General features: G+C 52.7%; 1 protein-coding gene across 1 annotated transcript; it reads right to left on the bottom strand.

The window, feature by feature from the left end:
• Window positions 1–2,769: 2,769 nt before the first annotated feature.
• OSR1 (odd-skipped related transcription factor 1) lies at window positions 2,770–9,992 on the bottom strand. The gene is made up of 3 exons (XM_049652479.1): window positions 9,706–9,992; window positions 4,529–5,228; window positions 2,770–3,753 (listed from the first exon to the last, which is right to left on the bottom strand). Exons 2-3 carry the CDS (start codon window positions 5,194–5,196, stop codon window positions 3,618–3,620), a joined length of 804 nt encoding a protein of 267 aa, XP_049508436.1. The 5' UTR covers window positions 5,197–5,228; window positions 9,706–9,992; the 3' UTR covers window positions 2,770–3,617.
• Between the last annotated feature and the right edge of the window lie 10,521 nt (window positions 9,993–20,513).

Below are 20,513 nucleotides of genomic sequence, written 5' to 3'. Positions count from 1 at the left end.
TGAGGAAAAAACGGCCCATTGTACGCCCCAGACCCCTGGCTACATTTCAGAAGAAGGGGGTGGAACCTGAACCTCTTCTTGGGAAGAAACCCCTGCGAGCTTTTCTTTCTCCACGGTGTACCGATCTCCTCCCAGAGCACCTGGAAGCTCCAGGCTGCCTTAAGGGTTTCTCGCGCCTTCTACCTGTTCAGCAAAGAGATCCAGCCGAGTAGCCCCGCTCCCTTGCCCCTCAGAGAAACAGATGGCCTAGCAGTTTAGGGAAGGACTCCCGCTGAACTCTCCTCTCGCCTCCTTCACTCCCGAAAGCTGGGCACCTGAGACCACAAAAGCTTAATGTATGAAGACTGGGGTCGGATAAGGATGGGATCTTCTAGGCGTGTAGCGGGAATGGGGGAGTGTCCCCTTTGCAGAGTGGGTAGGCAATAAAACCCACCCAAGCATTTCCGGCATTCTCATTGCCTTTTCTTGCGTCCCACAGAGTAGGAGCTGGAAACTGTCCCCCAACCACGTTGCTAGGAAAGGTGGCCTGTGTGATGTCTTGTGGCCAGAATCCCCAGATTGCCCTCCCACTTGCCCTTCCATTTGCTGTGCTGTTACTACATAGCGTATGAACAATCACTGTCACAGTATAGACAGCGAGCTATGCTGAGAAGTGGCTTCTGGGTCCATCAGGATGATAGAACCATGGTAGAGCAAGGCAAGGCAATGGCATTGTGAGTGGTGAAGGTCTTTGGGCAGTACCCTGCCCCACTCCCAGCCCCCCTCTATAAACCCTGTGCTGGGAATCCATTCTTCTACACTTGATATTATCGAAAGTCAGTTGCAGGGTCTAGGATGGAAGGACGGGGATTCAGGTTACCAGAGGTGGCACGGGCCAGAATGGAAAAACTCGCCTGCGAACCTCCCCCATTTCACAGCTTTCAGGAGGTCTTTGGGGAGGGGCTAACTGCAGAAGCTCTTGTTGTTCTGGAGGAGTGCGAGGTGGCTAAATTGGGGTGGAGTGCGTTGGGCGGGGCGGAGCGGGGCGCAGCAGTAGTAAATCCTCAGGAAAGATGGGACCCCAGAAAGAGCAGAGGAACTGAACGAGGCGCTCCGTCAGATCCTCAGGGGTGCTCAAAGCTCTCTGTGACAGGTGTATGTACTCAGGCACTGTCGTCTTGGAACAACCACGTCTCCCGACCTCCTGGGGCTAATGACAGAAACGATGTGGGCCTGCCATGGACCCTCACGTAAGCCATGGCCAAGTGCAGACCATACTACCGACTGCACTGGCTGGGCTAAAGCCAAGTCCAAAACCCACTGATTAACTCTCTCTCCCTCTCTGCGCCCAGAGATCACAGTTCTCTGGGATCCAGATTCTGGCCTGTCCCGGGTCGCATCCTTATGAAGCTGCAGAAGAAGGGCTGTGATCTTGCCGGACTAGCGGAGATCCCTCAGTCCGGTCAAGACCAGGCAGCCCACGGTCCTCATTCGCAGTGGGCCGTGGAACCGATCAAGAAGTTTTTGAGCGCAAGACCAGATATCCACAGGGGTGGTGGACAGGGGCTGCGGCAGAAAGTTCTGCCGAGTCCTCAGCAGGACGCACTGAGGTGCCCCAGTCCTGATCCGCCCCTCCAGGCCTGTCCAGCAGGGGGCAGCGTGGCTCCGAACGCGGAGGGCAGGGCTCTCAGCGCAGGCCCAGCCAAGGCCACGGGGACACGTTGGGCCCGGGAACCGCGGAGTACAAGCCCGCAAGGGGGGCGGGGGCGGGGGCGGGTATGCCCAGAGGAGGTGACGATGGTTCAGTGAAAGTCTAGAGCGTTTTAACTCTTATGGCCTGGGCTTCCTTTCTCAGGCCGCAGGGCTCTGCCGGAGGCTGGGACCTTGGGTCCCCGTTGCAGGGAAGCTCGGCCCATCGTTCTTCGCGGCCGCTGAGCTCCAGGCTCAGAAGCCCGAGAGGCCGAGCGCTCGGCTTGGGAAAGGCCTCGGGCGCTACCGCCTGCGCCGCCCTGCGGTCAGGACACTGGAGCAGGGGGAGCCCCGCCCCGCCCCAAGAAGGAGAGCCCCCGGCGGCCTGGCCTCTGTGGGAAAACTAGACGCCCCGGGGAAGGTTCAACTTGTGGAGGGAGGACTCAGATTTCCCCTCCTAAACTTCCCGGGCCTCCCAGGGCGCCCGCCCCCGCCATTCCTGACGAGGCTTTAAAAACTGTAGGGAATCTTTGGGCGTGGAGCCGTACTCCGGGCAGGGGATGAGACCCAGCCAGAGAATTGTGTCGGGGGGATCCTAACGGAGGGAGGGTTGTAGGTTTGGGGCTTTGGGGAAGCAGCGATGATTGTGCATTTGCAACGGGGTATTGGGGCCCTGGGGACAGTACTGGTCCTGAGGCTATACGTGAAGGCACCCCACCACCACCACCACCACCACCACCAAAGCAGATGCTGGAGGCCAGTAGGAAAGCCTTTGGTTGGAGAGGTGGGTGACATTCTGTTCCCTTAGTGGATCTTAAGCGACCCTGGCACCCGGAGACGTTGTGATTTTTTTTAAGGCCGAAGTAGTGGCTGCAGGCTGGGTTTCCTTGTAAACTACCAGCCCCGTGGAGGTGAGGGGTGGGGACACTGAGACCCTAAAGACCGAAGTGGAGGAGTAAAGTACGAAAATAAACATGGGGCCGGGGTAGACCAACACAGGGAGAGAGGAGGCTTCTCCACCCATCTCAACCCTATCACTCCAAGAAGGCCGGGTTTCCGGAAGCGGGACAGGTTGGAGCGGGCAGGGAATCCTGCTCCTCTGAAGGAAAGAAGCCTCCCAGTGTCCTGTTTGGGAGGGAGAATACCCATCCTGCAATGCCTGTAAAATAACCGTTTATTTCATATTTTAAAAAACTCCAGTGATAAATGTCCGTTACCGATGGTCAGCATAAAGTGCCAATCGCAATACAATGCCCTGCTCCTAGCCGGCTGCTCGCTCGTGGTGACGGGACGGCGGAACAGGGGAGCCGGAGGCCGGGCCCGCTGCAGCCGCAGGGCTCAAGGCCCCCGCCCCGCCATCCGAGTCCGAGGGCCCACGGCCGACCGGCTGCGGAGCAGGGAGGGGGCGCTCCTTGGCCCCGCGGTCCCAGGGCCCGGCGGCAGAAGCAGATACACGGATTACACTTTTGCAGGCTCCCGGGGTGGGGATGGGGACGGGAGGAGGGGGTGGACTCTGCAAACGCACAGAACTTCCTTCCCTCTCCCCTCTCTCTCCGCAGGCAGAGTTACAAGCTTATATGGTCAAAGAAAAAAATAATAAAGTAAACGTATAAAATAACAATAGAAAAAGTAATACTTCTGGGAGAGGCGCCGCTGCGGCTCCGCGGAGCTTTCGTTCTTTTTTTAAATGCAGTTTCCCTTCCGCCACGTGAGTACCGCCTTTTGGCCAAGACTTTAGCCGCGTCCTGGGGGAGCCGCCCTGGCGGCTGGGGTCACGGCTCCGGGCGGGGCTCTCGAGTTCCGCGTGCGTCCGGGACCCAAGGGACAAGTCTGGGATAGAGGAAGGTCCCGGGAGCCCCTCCCGCTGCCCGCCAGAGTCGCCTTCGGCTTCTGGTCCCTCTGGAGGAGGGGGTATCGTAACCCAGGGTCCTGGTGACCTGGAGGCTCTTTTAGCATTTGATCTTGGAGGTTTTGAGCTCCTTCACCTGTGAGTGTAGCGTCTTGTGGACAGCGAGAGTCCTGGACTGGCAGAATCCTTTCCCACACTCTTGACACTTGAAAGGCTTCTCTTTGGAGTGAATGTATCTGGAAGCAAAAACAGAATTAATCTTTGCAAAATGATGTAATGTTATAAACAGTTATCTAAGATCCCCTCCCACTGCAACCAGGAGCTTGCCCTCAGAGAGTGGGGGGGGGGGGGACCTAACGTGGAGTGGGCAAAATTCTAAGTTTGTGAATAGAGTAGGGAGGTGAAGGAAACTGGCAGGCAATATCTGACCCATCTGATACGTCAATGGGTCCAGCTAGGCCCACCCCTGCCTTCCCCAGGAGGGGCAAGCACTGTCTCCTTATAAGGTCTGGGTTAACAATAAAGGTGAATGAGGGGACCCAGGGGCAGGGAGGACAATTTGCTGGAGCTGTGCTGTCCAAGTGGGCAGCCACTAGCCACATGTGGTTATTAACATGAAAAGTAAGTAAAACTAAAAAGTTAATTTCGCAGTCACACTAGTTGCACATTTCAAGTGCTGGGCGGTCACATGCGTCACGGGTCCCCCTGCCCGTCACCGCAGAAACTTGGACTGAACAGCACTTGCAGATGCACAGGTGAAGGAAGGGATGAGAAGGCTGGCATGCCTGTCTGATGCTCATGGAGACCTGACTTATTCTCCCCAAGCTCTCTCCACCCATCCTCCAAGAACCTATGCCTAAGCCTTGTATGGCTTCCTTTGCGATGTTAGAGAATTCCCAGAAACTGGGAGGCCTGGAGAGCCGAAGTGGGGCTCAAGAACCACCTCATTAGGGAGGAGGATGGTGAGGACAGTGACAGACAGCTTTGGGGGAGGGGGGTCACACGCCGTACCTGTGGTCCCGTAGGTGGTCTTGCCTCCGGAAGGCTTTGTGGCAGATGTCACACGTGTAGGGCCGCTCATCGGTGTGCGTCCGCTCATGGATAAGGAGGTTGTAGGACTTAGTGAAGTGGCGGCCACAGAACTTGCAGACGAACTCCTTCTTGGTCTTGGAAGGCAGGCGTCCCCTCGTGGGCTTCTTTTCGGGGGACAGCTTGGTTACATCCAGGAGGGCACCCAGCCCACCAGTGGGGGAGCCAGGACCTTCCCCCCGGCCAAGCTTGGATGGATCTTCTTGTGTGGCAGCTAAGGCCAGGTTGGCAAAATCAAAGCGTGGCTTGGTCTTGAGCACAGAGGGGCCACTGCCTCCAACGGTGATCTCAGGCTTAGGCTGGATTACGTGAGGAAACCAGGGAAAGGCGGGCAGTTGGAAGCGTGTGTCCACGAGGCTGGACACGGCGCCCGGGACTTTGGAGAACGAGGAGCGCGGCAAGTGCATGGCAGGGTAGCCCAGCGTCCACTGGTGCAGGTGCACAGCGTGCAGTGCGCTGAAACCGTACAGATTAGGCAGGTGGTCCGAGGGCACCGTGGGCAGGCCATTCACCGCCTGAAGGAAGGAGTAGTTGGTGAGCTGCAGGGATGGATGAATGGGCACTGGCGCTGGCAAGGTTTTGCTGCCCATTGCGGTAGCTGCAGTGGGTTCTCAATCGCAATCTGCAAAAAAAAAAGAAGAGAAAAGAAGGGAGAGAAAAAGAGAAGTTCAGAGGAATTCCAGCTCAGCCACACCCTCTCTGTGCCCCAGGGCAGACGCTGGGAGTCTGAGACCCCACTGAGGGAACCCACTGCCCTCAGAGAGAAAATGGAAACTTCTCTGATGCAAGGGCTCCCTCCAAATGGCCATGGCAGAGACACACAACTTGCTACAGAAACCAGCAGGAAACAAATCCTATGCAATGCAACCAACTTAAATGAGGGCCTACAGTGGAGGCAGAAGCTGGGGGAGACTGATGTGTGGAAATTTACATCCACGCAAGCCTGAGTCAACACAGAATTTCACTCTCCGGCGAAGAGAACAGGAACTTGGAAGCACATTTACATGTCCATGTGCAGATAAACAGAAATGCACAATGACAGATAAACACAGATTCACATGTTCTGAAGCAGAGATGACAACAAGGTGGCAAGATAAACTGAGATGATCAGTGTTGTGCTGCTAAACAAAATGCTGACGTGAACATGTTCACATGTGCGTGCGCACGCACACACACGCACACGTGGGATTGCATGGAACCCACGCAGGGCCTCCAGGGAAACAGCACACATACAAACACACACAGATCTGTACATCTCCCAGCTCCTCTGCATTTAGCTCTACTTAGCTGATCTTCAGTCTGGCTTCTAGAAGCCATGTCATCTTTCTCCTCAAAGCTCTCAACTTTGACCTCAAATTTGCTTCTCTGCCTCACTATTAATGAGCCCTCTTGACACCACCCTCTGCGGCTGCTTTTGGGCTGACTTCTTACCTGAGCCCCTGGGAATTAATTGCCTTTGAAGGTGATGATACCCGCCTTCATTTACGAATTCAGTCAAATATCTGCAGGTACATACAAGGGGGCTTCGGTTCCCTCCCTACTCCATCAAACAGGGTGCAGTGTCTCTGGGCTCTCGGATATTTCTGTACGCAGTGACACCTGGGCAGGTGGGTATGCCTATGGGCTACAGTATTGAGGCCAATACAATCAGCTTCTATGCTTTCTGTGCCCTCCAACTGCAAGGCCAGGAAGCTGAAGTGACCAGCAGTCTAGCATCTCCTGGCCTCCTTGGTCAGGATCTCCAGCCTCCGTGGACAAGTCTGGGTTCTGCAGAGAGACCTTTCATCTCCAAGCCTCCCAGACACTCTTAAGTCAGTCTGTCCAGTGGAGGCAAAAACATGGAGAAGGAAAAGTAGAAAGTACATGGTGGGGGGGGGGGTGGCTTGTGAGACTCAAGTGCTGAACTCTCTCAGCTCTGAGCTGAGGGCTACTCGAGAAGTCACTGAGGGAACAGGGTGCTTGGTTCTTTGCCTGTCTCAATCCCCTGCTGCCCACTTTTCCCTTACCCCCATTTCCCCTCTTCTCTTCCTCAGATTGCTCCTCTAACCTTCAGTAAGCCCTCCTTCCTGGGTTGTGCAGGCCACGGTACCGCTCCTTCCCACTGCTGGACGCTGACACCACCCAGACAGTTCCCCTAGGCTGGCTTACCCTCAGCCCAAGGCCACAAGGCCCAGTCGGACTCGGCAGCATTTCACTGCAGCAAAGCTTCTCACGGGAGATAGCCCTGCCCTTTCAGGAAGGAGTATGGACAATCTCGATGCAGAAACCCTTTCCCTTGGAAGCTGTCAGAGAAGTCACTGGCTGAATAGTAGGCCCGCGGAGAAAGAGGTTCTGCAGGGGGTGGAAGGTGCAAAACACTGAAAGCCTGCAGAGATGTTCCCACTGCAGGTTACATTAGCAACCCAGCAAAAACGCAGTGTTAAGGCAGCAATTAATTCAGCCTGGCGCCTGAGGACCCGCGCCTCAGTAGCAGAGGGCCTCCCTACCAGTTTTCCCTGCGGCTTGATCACTGGTGGTCCAGTGATCCCAGAGCGCGGAGATCATCCTAGAGCGCTAACACCCCGCGAAGCAAAATACGAATTGGGGCAGAGAGAAAGCAGGGGCGGATTAGGGTTGGGAAGGAGAGAGGAGGGAGAAAGAGGGCTCTCGCCAACTTAAAATGTTGGCCCAGACTTAGGTGATTAGGTGAGGTGAGCGCTCTTTGATTTGCTGTCACTTCTTTTTCCCCTCCTGGCGCTGGAAATCAGATCCTTATTTCCGGCTCCCTGGGGCCGCGGGGCCACCAGCATCCCCGCTTGCTTCTCTAGGTGCTCGGCCTATCGCCGGCCAAGAGAGCGGCGGTGACGGTGAGACTCTGGACTGCAAAAGGACCCGAGCCCTGCCTGTGCCCCGGTGGGGAACCCACCAACGTCGGGTACTAACCTGGCCTCTCCTCGCCTACCCTGCCTACCCTCAGGAGCCGAGAAGACCTGGGGCTCCATAGGGGGAGGGGGCTTTTGCAGCCATCACTGCTCTTGGGAGCCAACCTTTCCGGGCTATCTGCCCGATCTTGTGTCCCCCAACACTCAATTTATTTTCTTCAGCATCACGGCCAGTTTCTTATTTTCTGCCGCAATCCGAGGCCAGGGCTCCCCAAGCTCTCGCCAACGACTTTCCCGGGGACGAAATTCGTTCGAAACGTGGCTCCTTACACTAGTACCAAGAATGGGCCAAATGCACGATCCGGTTTCAGGCGGTCAACTAAGAGAAAAACACAGTCTCACACTCGCCTCTCCAGCCGGAGAGGATGAACGAACTCCCAGCCCCTCGGAGTCCCGTTGCCCTGACCCGGGGGGCCCTTGTGTGAACGTTTTAGATTTTTAAACGCGAGGGCAAACACCTCTCCCCGGGCCAGGCATCCGCTTGGCAAGGAGCTTGAGCCTCGAGATCTGGGAGGTGCGGGTAAAGATTCCGACTACAGGCAGCAAAAGCAATTCGCGCTTCCAATCCTGGGTCCCCCGCGCAGTGCAGGCGCTCCTTCCCTCGCGCGGTCGAGCGCCAATTCCAGGTCTGCAGCCAGCCCTATGCCGGGCATTAATGAAGTGTGCAGAGTCTATTAAAGTGGTTTATTCGGGGCTAATTGAGCGTGAGCGAGTTAACTGCTTGCATTAATGAGGACGGAGCGAGCTCCACGAGCTTTCGCCTGAAGGAGCCCAGCAGCAGCCCCAGAAAATCATCCTTGACATCGAATCCCCAACACGCGTGGTGACAGGCGTCCAGGCCCCTGGTGGGAGGACTAACCACCACCGGATACTTCTGTTGAATTCTCCCAACGAACGAGAGCGAACGAACCCTTCGGCTAGGCGGCCGTCCCGCGGCATTTAAACGCCCGCTGAGTCCTTAGCGGTCTGTTCCCCAGTCTTAATGAAACCGCAATTACTTCGAGGAGCCTCGGATAAAACATCCACCCACTGGTCGCCCCCTGTCCCTGTCAGCCCTTGTCTTCTCTAGGAGGCCATGAGCCTGGGAGACCAACTTGCTTTGCACGTGGTTTCTGTTCCCAAAAGCCAGCCCGGTTGAAATTTACCAAATTGTGGCAACAAAGAAACCCTCGCAGCTACTTTACCCTCTGAGAGCCCATCCCGCTACTGCTCGAGCTGTTGAAAAAGGACTGGATGTGGGTTTTCGTTCTTCTGAACCTAGACATGTCGGGAAAGAAAGTAGTTCCGCAGGCAGCCCCTCACCTCTTTCCCTCTCTCCTCGGGCTTCCCCCTTCTCTCCTGAAGGCTGAGTTAGGGGACAGTCAGGGGGAGGAAACGAATCCTCGCCTTATAAGTCCCAAGCCGGAGACATTCACGGCACCCACAGCGTTTCTGCTACTTGGGCGTGCGAGTCTCCAATTGGGAAAGAGTGCTCGCGACCCCCTGCACTCTTCCCTGAACCGAGACAGTCGCAGGTTAACTCCCCAGGCCCTGACTACACAGAGCACTCATCCTATTGAGAACACCCCGAAGTCAGAGCAGAAGTGCGAGGCGGGGTCAGGCACGCGGCCCTGCGCTCCGGGTCCAGCCGGCCGGATACCCGAGCGCAACTACGCAAAATAACAAACTTGCACGAAAAGCGCGACCCGGCTGGGGCATGCACCTGTCCCTGGCGCCGTCGGCTGCGGCCGTGGCCATCCATCCATTCTCTCTTCCTTCTTCGTCAGCTAAAGTAGGTCAAACTGCGCTAGGCGCGCGTTTCGGGAAAGTTTCTGCCCGCTGAAGTTTCTTCGGTTTCTTAGAGGGGGGCCCACAGGCTGACTCCCGAAGTCCGCGGGCATCTCGCCGCGGATTCCTAGGAGCCTGGCAGCGCGAGGGCCAGTGCTGGAGGCCCGCCCCCTCCTTCCCCGGAGGTCAGAGGCCGAAAGACCCCGCTCGGGAAGTCCCTGAGCCAGCACCCCCAACCACCCTGGGCTGCAGCTGCTCTCACATTCACTAAGGTCCTGCAGCCTCCGTTTGGCAGGAGGAGCTTCCTTCTGGGACACAGAGAGAGGAGACACCCGCCGCGCTGTGACAGGGGACCCGGGAGCGCTGCCCGCATTCCCCTCGCCGAGCAGGGGCGCCCAGGGCTGCAGTTACCTTGTTCCGCGGCGGTCCCGGGCTGAGGGAGTCTCTGGGGCTCCGCTGCGGGGGACCCGGGAAGCCAGAGGCGCTGGATTCCACAGGCACCCCCGGAGCTCTTGAGTCCTGGCCCCTCTCCGGCTGCGGGGACTCCGAGCGCCCGACGCGCGGGAGCGCTCCACTGGCCCGGAGCCCTGCCCCCCGGAGGACAGTGAGCCCCGCTCGCAGCTCCCTGGTTGGGTCTGAACCGGGAGCGGCTGAGAACTTGCTGGGGAGAGACCGAGCTCCGACTCACTCATCCCTTAGCACCGAGCCGCCTACTTATTTTAATCCACCACCCTCCTCCCTCCCTCCCTCCTTCTCCCTCCCGCCTCCCCTTGCTTCAGGATTCCTCCCCTCCCTTGCCTGTCCCCCAACCCTGCCCTGCGCCTGCGCACTGAGAGACAAAGTTTTGCTGACCCGGGCAGCCGGCTTTGGCAGCTGCGTCGCTTTGCCACGGCCTCCCCGGACCTGCGTCCCCTGCTTTTCGGTCCTGTGCGACCCCTTTTGCATTGTTAGGCTCACGGTGGCATCCCTGGAGTGCTAAAGGAAACAACCTCAAGCAGAGGAGAGCAGGCTGAAACTGCACTCTTCGCGGTCCTATTCCTGCTCACCTGGGACACAAGCCTGTGCAGGGGTGGTGGGAGGTCGCCCGGGATACCTGCGCCGAGGCTTGGACTCCAGTGCCCTTCGGACCCTGGCAGAGCCGCCCTTTCTTCCAGAATCCTTTCCCAGAGGCGGCTGGCCCTGGGTATCCAACAGCTTCTGGACGTCCAAGAGTGCTCATCGCCAGGGCAGTAAACCAGACCTGAATGCCTATGGCTGACCCCAGACTCTGGCTTGTGGAGTTCGGTGGAGAGATCAGAGGTGGAGGGCAAGAAAGTTATTGGAGTCCCAAACCCTCTGGGATTCCACTCTTACTTACAGTCTACCCCTCCAATCAGGTACTCATTGGTTTGGGGAGTTTGGAGCGCAAGCTGCAAAGATCGTCAGCTCCAGGACCTCTAAGCTAAAGGAACTGGTTCAGGTGGCATTTGGGACCTACAAGGGGTCAGGATTCTGGCTTCGAAAAATTCTGCCTTCACTCCTTCCGCCTTAAGGCAGCATCCCTACCTTACTGACTAATGGGCTCCGGGAGCTGCCCTCCAGCTGACCCCAGCCCTGACCTCTCCCTGCCACCTCTCTGGAACACTGGGCCCTGGGTTCAGGAGGAGGCAATGGTTTCCCAGGACCTGGGTGGGTCCAGATTGACACCACTGCACTCCCAGTGTTTGCACCAAGGTCGCTGCTGAGTGACTCACCCAGCCCTGGGAGCTGGATCCTGGACTCAGTGGGTCTCTAGCATATCGGTACTGTGTCTCTGGGAAGGGAATGCTGCCAAGTCCAGCTTTCCTCTGAAGATCTTATTGCTTTTTAGGGTGTCAATCCCTGACCCAGGGAAATGATAGTGGAAATGTCCCCCCAAAAGACATAGTTGAAGAAGACCCTTGTCTTATCCACAGGGCTTTAGGACAGAACCTGGCCTCCAGCCCCTAGGTAACTTTGACTTGGGTGGGGAAGAAGAAGGGGGGGGGGGAGGTGCAGTTTTTGCCCCAAGGGATTGCACTCATCCCCTGCCACAGATTAGTGCTGGAGTAAGGGACCCAAGTAAGTTTGCAGTTGGAATCTTAGCAGCTGCCAGCATGGGGTGATATTCTGGCCAGGGAGAGGATCCTTGGGAGAAGAAAGGAGCTGAGATCACTCCCTTCCCTGAGATTCCAAGGCAGCAATACCAAGAGCAGGGGAAGGCCTGGAAGGAGAGTCCAGCAGGGTATTCCTGGATTGTGCTTGCTCCTACCTGGGTCAAGGAATTTCCTTGTGCTAGTCTTGGGCTCTCCTAGGAGACAAAACTCAAGAACCTCCATTAGCAGCAATGAAAGAATCCAAGAGAGGTCTCCACACTTGGCCCTCTGGCTGTCCAGATTGCTTAGGAAATGTCCTCTCAGAAAAGGACATTCAGGTGGGATGGAGCCTCCTGGGGTGTGCAACCCCATCTCCTGCTTAGAACTCCACACAGCATGACTATGTTTCCTCCCTCTTTCCACTTCCCTATTTCTTATGAATCAGGGCCCTTGGCTAACATGCTTCAAGGACTTGTAGAAATCTCTAGATAGTAGGATCCCTAAAGAGCTCATGGAGAGTCTTTAGGAATGCCAAAGAAAGGACCATGAAACTGGGTTGTTTAACGCCACTTTTTCCAGGTTATCTGGAAAACTGATTTGGACTCAGGCCAAATCCTGGAATCTAGTGGGTGTAGGGCAAGATGAGGATGTAAGGTTGGAGCTAGCCCCTCATGGCCCAGCATCCCAGGCTTTGCCTCCCAAACTCTGGCTGGGTCTCCTGGAGCTAGTCTGCAAGGCAGAATGAGACGAGGTGAGAGATGTGGGACCCTGGCACAGCTGGGGCAAAGATGGGCCTGTTTCAAATTCCCGCCTTGGAAGATGATCCTGCTAGGTCTCACTTGACAAGGAACAACCCCAGAAACCCCAGGAATGAAATTAACGATTTGTTAATGGCTCAAGAGTCCTCCACCCCAATCTGAGCTCCCAAGGGGGTGACCCACAAGCTATGGCCTCGGTCTGCACTGCAAGCCAACCAAGTTCAGGTTCCCTTTCAGCACCGCAGGCAGAAGCAGCCCAGGAAGCTAGGAACCCCACTGCCCTCCTTCCAGAGGGAACAGGGGCGCATCCCCTCCCCCACCTACTTAAGAGAAACTGATCAGCCCAAAGCATAGTCGCAGTGCTGCGCCTGGATTCCAGCTTGAATGAATTGCGGAAGGAAGGACCCAGGACGTCTAAGGGCTTCCAGGTGACTTTTTAGCGAAGTCAGATTCATTTAGGACTCGCAAGGACATCACTTTTCGAATTTAGTAAACTTCCTCAGTAGCCAGAACCCAACCGTCCTATGGCCCAAAAGCACATCGCAGGTGACAGAAACTTTTGTGTGGCCTCGCATCCCGTTCCAGGGCGTCCAGAGCACCCCGCCACCCGCGGCTGCAGCCTCTGCTCACTGTCGGCTCCCGCCGGAGACTAGACCCGCGCAAACTCTTGCCACCGCTCCTTCTGGCTCTCTTTCTCACCCACCGCCTGCAGGGCGGAACCGCCCGCGCCCAAGGAGTCCCTGTGTTGTCTGGAACGGAGCACCCTTGGGAAAAGGTCCCCAAACTAGCTCCCGGGCTTCCAGGTCCCGGTTACACCCCACCCCGCAGGTGGGGTCCGGCAGGGATCAATACACCCGGCTGCCTGCCGAGACATCCGACCGCCTTGCTCCCAGTCCCCCAGTGAGCCCTCGCCGCCACGTTCTGTGGGCACATTGGGGGGTTGTGACAGCCCCTGCTGGTCTCCCTGCCCCAACCCCAGCTCCTCTGGGAACATCTGCTTACTGGGAAGGAAAGAGCCCCAGCCTGTCTTCCGAGTGAAAATTGAACAGCTTCCAGAATATTAACTAGAACATGGCCTCTATCGCTTTGGGGTGTTTTTGATAAAAAAAAAAAAATGAACCCCACTTCTCCCTACTCCCCAGCCACACAAAAATGACCTCATTTTTTAAACATGGAATTTACTTAGCACTTTCGGAGTTTTTGCTTCCAATGCAATCTTTTCCGTAACTACTTTGTGGACAATTGGGGCTCTGCTCATTTGACCCCCCTTTACGCATGTACAGAGCTTTCAAATAATCCGGAGATTTAGGTATCCCTCTGTAATCATTTAGATGATGGATTGTAATAGCTCAATAGTTCCTCTGGAACCATTACGATCAATCAGGTCAAAATCCAGCTTTGGGGAGAAAGTTTTTAAGCGGGGGAGGTAGGTAACACGACATCCACACACACTTGTACAGATAACACGCTCTGATAACGTACAAACAACTCCAGAGTCTTAAGAAAATAGATCCCAGGTGAATCCAAGAGCCGGTGTTTATTGTGACAGCGACAGACAAGTTACAGTATCAAAACTGAAAGGGAAAGTGAGCTGTGTTTCCAGGCAGTTCCCGTTTCGTAAGTTCTTTATGAGACCCTACGTATTTTGTAACGATTTGTCACCTTAACAAATGTAACAATGCACATAGACACAGATCTACCCTTGGTCTGTAAGATCATGTATGAAGCACGGGTATTCATGTGAAATTGCTTGGGTTCTGGGCATACTAATCATCTGTAAAATGAAATGATGACAATGCCTTGTATTGTGAGGAGCATGTGTAAAATGCGTTTGAATGGTGTGGTGAGTTTCAATTTTTTGTACAAGTATGAGTTGTCAATTATTTTAGACAGTTAACAAATCTATGTTCTAAGACTACTGAACTTTTTCTCTTATCCAACGGTGGAAATAAATGTATTAGAAACGAAGCAGTGTCTAACCAAATTGAGGATGACGAAGAAAAGTTATGTTAACTGAACTGTGTATAGTCCGGGTGAAACACTTCGGATTAGAATTACCTTACCATACCCGCGGCGCTGCGTCTTTAACGGGCTACTTCGGCGGCGGTCGGCGCTGGAGGAATCCGCGTTCGCGGTAATTAAACATTTCCAGACACTGGAGGGTTATTATCTGCATAGCGATTTCCGGCGAAGGGACTCAGAGCTTGTCTGGCTGCGAAGTTTTATGCAGATTCGAGGAAGAAATCCTAAAGAAAACGCGCCACCTGCTGGCGAGCACGTGGCATCTCCCGGTGCCCTTGCCTCCAAAACTCCCAAATCTATTCTCTTTATTGAATCTTACCTACCAGTGGGTTTCTTTCTCTTTTAATTTTCTTTTGTGGGTTACGAAATTCGCCTTTACTCCTTTAAAACTATGCACACTCTTACGCTTCCAAAGAACAAACAAAAGAGGGATTCCCTTTCTCCACAGGGTTTCTGGTTTTCCCTGCTCCAAAAACCAGATTTGTGAGTTTTTGTTTTGTTTTGTTTTTAAGTAATCCGAAATCCTTGGCAACTATCTACCACCATTAGTTTCTGGCCCTGGGAAAAACGATGAAACGATGAGCCAGGATCTGTGAGCCTTTTCTGCAGTCTTCGTCAAAGCTGGGTTACTCTACCTTGCAGGTAGCTCCCAGGTTGCCTGAGAGGTGAGGAGAGGAGATTCCGTTCTTGCACCCCTCCCGCCCCTGTGGGGAGCTGGGCAGTACCGGATCTGGTTCTGGCTTTCTGAAGACCATAGGAATGAAGAGAGGGGGTCTGCTTCGTCAATCGGTTTCCCTTAAACCTGTGACACTTGCTACCCCTGTCCCTCCTCCCAAGCCATTAGATTCCAGCTCCTTTGTTTCTCCCTTTCCGTCTGAATTCCCTCACAGAATATTATAGCTACACCCTCTCTTTTCCTTGGCATCAAAGATGCATCTTTTAATTTTTTTTTTTTTTTTAATTTTTGGGGATACCTGGGTGGCTCAGTCAGTTAAGCGTCTGACTCTTGGTTTCTGCTCAGGTCATGATCTTGCAGTTTTGTGAGTTCAAGCCCTGCATGGAGCTCCACACTGTCCCTGTGGAGCCTGCTTAGGATTCTCTCTCTCCCCCTCTGTCTCTGCTCCTCCCTTGCTGATGCTCTCTCTCTTTCTCTCAAACTAAATAAACTTAAAAAAATTTTGTTGACAAGTAATTGACATACAACATCGTGTAACTTTAAGGTGTACGAGCTGTTGTTTGATACATTCACAGACTGCAATATGATTGCCACCATAGTCCTAACACTTCTATCACTTTACATAATTATCATGGCTTTTTTGTGATGAGAACACTTAAGATCTAGTCTCTTAGCAACGCTGAAGTTTATAATGCAGTACTGTTGACTATAATCCCAATATTGTGCATCAGCTCTCCAGAACTTACACTGGTTGCAAGTCCCCAATTCTTCTATCCCCCAGCCCCTGGTAACCACTACTTTCTGTCTTACGAGTTCAACAAAGATGCATCTTGGATGCTTTCCTTCCTTGCCATCAAAGCTCCAGCTTTTCAGATAGGGACAGAAAGAGAGAAGTCTTCAGAATACATCTGTTAATTATGCTGTTTGGTCTGTCCTCTGCCTATAGAAGAAAGTAGGGTGTAGGAGATCCTTGGGAGCTTCAGCTACATTGCTCTCACAGGCCTCTGGCCACCTTCCTTATGTTTGAGAACCTATATAAAGATACAAGCTAGGGATTGAGGAAAAGATGGACCCCTTGACCCTGCCCCAGATGGTTAGAAAAAGGCTCTGCTCACCTAGGACCCATCACTCTCTTTGCTCCAGTAAGAGGTAGGGTCTCCCAGTTCCTTATCCTGACCTTGCAGTGAGGGGAAGAAAGGAAAGGGACCCAACTTAGACACTCCAAAGAACTGCCAAGGCCACCAGCTCTCCCCCAGGCGGTGTGAAGCTATGGGGTGCCTCACCTAGATTCATGAATGAGGACACTCACTGAGAGATCAGGGGCTTATGCCTCTTTTGGGTTCAAGGCAGGAGGTCTTCCTGAGTGCAGACTATCATGCTGCAGTCGTGCTGGCTTCCCAAAATGGTGGCCTAACTGGGAAAGAAGAGATTCCCTTTGGGAACCTGAAAGGCATCTGGATGCAGCTCTAAAAAGTGGCGATCCTCCTCCACCTGTTATGACAGAAACCCAAGTACCGACTTCAGGGAGGCGGTAGGGTGGGAGACTGGAACTGAGAATGTTCCAGGACATTAGTCCCTTGACCAAATCCACAGTGACAAGCAAACTGTGAGAGGGCCATGCCCTCTGCTAGAAGAACTCCTGTTTCTCTGATTTCTGTCAAATCAGACTTTATAGGAAGAGAACAAGTGGTATTTGTGGATCTGAGCCACATGACAGTGTAGTGCCATATCTACACAGAGGAGGAAACCAAACTCCCTATTTTAGCCAACCACAAGGACCAGGCACCCTTCCTCCACGCTCTTAGCCAGAAGTTGGTGTGGACGATGACAATACCAGCTCCTGCCATAGCTCCCTTTATTCCCAGATGGCTCCAGGCAAATCCCCTTGCGGATCATGCCTCCAATTCCCTATGTGGGAACCTTTCCTCTGATGATAACAGCATCTGCTGAAACACTTTGAGCAAATACAAAATAAAAAAAGGGAAAGATATTAGCATGTGATTTTTCACTTCACTGAATGACTAATGCCTGGGTTCCTTTGGTATATTAGGTGTTAGTTTGCATATCGCATGTCAACAAGAAAGAGGTGGAGAGAAAATTTAAAACTAGAGTGTTATTATCAGTGTATTCCGGATAAATAATTTTCAGGAGTAATGACTTGGTTTGCCAAAAATTAGGTCTGTGACAAACATTTTAGAAGATTTATCTAAAAAAAAAAAAGTCACGTATTCTAGTGGGGCCTGTTTCTTTCCTAATTTTCTGAGAAGATATCCAAAGGGGAGTTGCAAAAAGCCCCTATGAATGGAAAAAGCTTGGTTCTCAATGCCTGGGGTCCTGCATAGGCAGCAAGGTGACTGGGAGCCTGGAACACCACAGCAGAAGGCTTGACACTGGGTACCTGAGTCTTAGCCTGAAACAAAGCCCACTCACTGGGGAAAGGAAGGATAAGAGAACATCCCACAGCTCAGTTTCGCGGCTGGCCAGTCAGCTAATTCCTGCTGGAGTGGTAACCCACGGTTAACACACTATTGGGTTAAGAAGCTGCTTTACACAATCCTGTGGCACAGTCAGTCCCAGAGTCTTTACACAATGCAGATTTCTGGGTCCATCCTCAGAGTTTCTGGTTTAGGAGACCTGCAGTGGGCCCTGAGTATCTGCATTTTTAAAAGCTCCATAGATTATTTGGATGTAGGTGGTCTTTTGAGCAGATATATACTGAGGGCCATTGGTAAAGTATGACTCTGGCCCACGGTACATGGGTCTTGCTAAGGAGAATTCCAAGAATTGAAAAGTTATCCAGAGTCAAAGAAACGGCTCTTCATTGAAGTATCTTATACACTTGAGTAGGCATTTCTTTTTGTAAGCCCCCTCTTCTTTATTTGCAAGAGAAGAGAACCGTATTGGGTAATTAACAAAGACATTCTCACTTCCTCAATTTTAAGATTCCACTTCACACATGCTGTAGATGATGAGAGATTTGGGGTAGGTGCTTGGGTCCTGACACTCATATGATGTAGGAAGCTCTGTACTGCCCACATGTGGGATTTGTCCCATGAGAGAGCCAGCCTGGGTCTTGGAAAAAAAGACTCATCTCAGTCCACAGAGAAAAGGTCACTCTGGCAGGAGAGCTCCTTTGGGAATACAGATGCCCCAGACGACCGACAAGCAAAACTACCCTCTACAGTTGGGTACGCAGAGTCTATAGTTTGTTCTGTGAGTGTTACCAGAAGCTTCACAGAGAAGGAAAGTGCTGTGGGCTAAGTAGGGACTCCTTGGTCTGCCCATTCACCCTGCACATTCCAGATTTTGTAATAGGACTGATGGTTATTCTCCACACAGAAGCAGTCTAGACAGCTGAATGGAAACACTACAATAGCTCATTATTCCCTGTGTTACTTGGGGTCAGGACATCAGGTCATAGCCAATAGGGCTTTTTTCTTAATGCTCTTCTTTCATTTTGACAGTACTTTGCAATTTGGGGAGGGGCAGTTAAAAACTCACTTCAAGTGTCTCTTAATTTTAAAAACCGTGGGAATCGTTCTACATGAGCATTAGCAATTTTAATCACTGATCATGTGTGTAGGTAAGGTAACATACATGTCTCGTTGAAAGTGTTTATATTCGGGGGCGTCTGGGTGGCTCAGTCAGTTGAGCATCTGACTTTGGCTCAGGTCATGATGTCACAGTTCCTGGGTTTGAGCCCTGTGTCAGGCTCTGTGCTGACAGCTCAGAGCCTGGAGCCTGAAGCCTGCTTCAGATTCTGTGTCTCCCTCTCTCTCTGCCCCTCCCCCACTCACGCTCTGTCTCTCAAAAATGAATAAACATTAAAAAAAAATTTTAAAGAAAAAGAAAGTGTTTATATTAATTTCCTTAAGTTAGGTATCTGTAGGGCCCCTGGTTTGATGGGAAGGACCTTTGATTTCAACCACTAACACCACTGGAGTAACTTCAGTGAAGAAGGAACTCTGTGTGGGGCCTCCAGGAGGAGACAATCATTCTTGTTACTCTTGATTTGCTAACAGAGAAGTGAGGTCCAGAAGCCTTCCAGTGCATGAGGCCAAGGCTCCTTGGTGCAGTCCTGGAGCGGGATGAAGCCTCAGAAGGTGCAGCTGGACACAGTTTTCCCAGGGCCCTCTCTTCTCGTGAGCTTGTGGGCCCCACACCCCTCATCACCTCACTGAATCCCTGCAACAAACCGGAGAAGTCGGTACAACAATATTCTTACTTTCTGTCAATTAGTCCCAACGTTTCAGAGCTGCATAAGTCTGGAGCCAGGACTTAAAAGCAGTTATGTCTGATTTCAAAGCCCGAGTTCATAATGAAGCACACTTGGCCCTCAAGGTTGTGGTCTGATGGTGGCATCGGCATCCCTGGTGAACTTGCTAAAAACGCATAAGCCCAAGTCCTGTCTCCAAACTACCAATGTGGAAGGTGCATTTTAGCAAGACCCCAACCCCCAGGCTCTGTGCTTGCTGTCTTTGCCCCAGACACAGGATTTAATCTCTGCTTCTAGAATAGACAGGAAAAGCTCCTGGATGTACCAAATTAAATCAAAGAGCCACAGACTCAAGCTTAGAAAAATGGTAGCACCAAACCACAGGTTTAGACCCACAAACCCTGCTCTGGCCCAAGAGTAGGCAGTGTGGGCCGGCCCGCCAACAAACTGGCTCTGGCCTTTCCTGTGGCCACTGTCCTGTCTCCAGAGGTTAGGGTGCCTGAGCCGAGCTTCCGCTGTTAAGCTGGGCACAGCCTCTCTACAAGAAAGGCAGGCTTCGGAGCTTGCTAGAGGAGACAGGAGATGAGGCATATAGCAGACCTTGACGGTATTTTGGGAGCAAAGGTACTTGCCTCTACCTCCCACCTCCTAGTTGACAAGAAAATAAAAAGGGGCTCATAGGATCTTCTTTGGTGAAACATGAACTTACACAGTAACACATGCATTACTGGTGATATCTACACATTAATAATGCATAGTTGATGAGTCATTTTGGCACAGATAATGTTTTGAAATTCCAAAGGAATCCACAATTAGGGATGGCATGTTAAAATTACACAAAAGGTCCATCTCTCACAAATCCCAAAGCTCTTAAATATGCACTTTCGTTTCATTATCTCAATCTCTGCCCAACTCAGTATAATCATCGTATCTTCCTCATCAACACTCTGCCAACAAAAAGGACCCGAGTTTCAGCAAGTGTGCTCAGCTTCTCTTTCAACTCCCTCTTGAAACTCAAATGCAGAAGATGTCTAAGTGGAGGTGCAGCGGCCCGGGGCCCACCATGCTGAGTGTCAGCAGGGCAGCACAGGGTCAGCAGGGCTCGTGCTGGCGCTATCCTCTCCCTTTCCAGGTGTTTTCTCCTCCAGGAGCCCAGGACTTTCGGCTGGCCCCGTTTGACTCTCTCCCTTATTCTGAGGTTGGAGGGGTTGCAAGAATCACCACATCAAGGGAGATGTGCCTTTTAAGAGCAGGGTCTGGAAAGAATCATGTTTAACCTACAGGATTGGCAGAGAAATGATGGAATTTGCCTATTCCAAAAAGCACAGAGTATAAATTCTTGGAGGAGCCTTAAACGTATCATCTTTGACACCTCCATTTCACAGATGAGAAACCTGAACCTCCGTAACATGACGGTGACTCCGAGCTGGGTTTCGTGACATCTAGCAAGTACC

Source organism: Panthera uncia (assembly GCF_023721935.1).
Source record: "Panthera uncia isolate 11264 chromosome A3 unlocalized genomic scaffold, Puncia_PCG_1.0 HiC_scaffold_12, whole genome shotgun sequence".
Taxonomy (NCBI): domain Eukaryota; kingdom Metazoa; phylum Chordata; class Mammalia; order Carnivora; family Felidae; genus Panthera; species Panthera uncia.
The sequence above is the reverse complement of the archived record's forward strand: the minus strand, read 5'-3'. Positions and strand labels throughout refer to the sequence as shown.

Bases quoted from the DNA above. Each gene is read 5' to 3' on its own strand.
- OSR1 (XM_049652479.1), bottom strand. From the start codon at position 5,196: ATGGGCAGCAAAACCTTGCCAGCGCCAGTGCCCATTCATCCATCCCTG. The intron at 3,754-4,528 runs GTACGGCGTGTG...TTTTGCTTCCAG, and splicing joins GACCACCTACGGGACCACAG to ATACATTCACTCCAAAGAGA.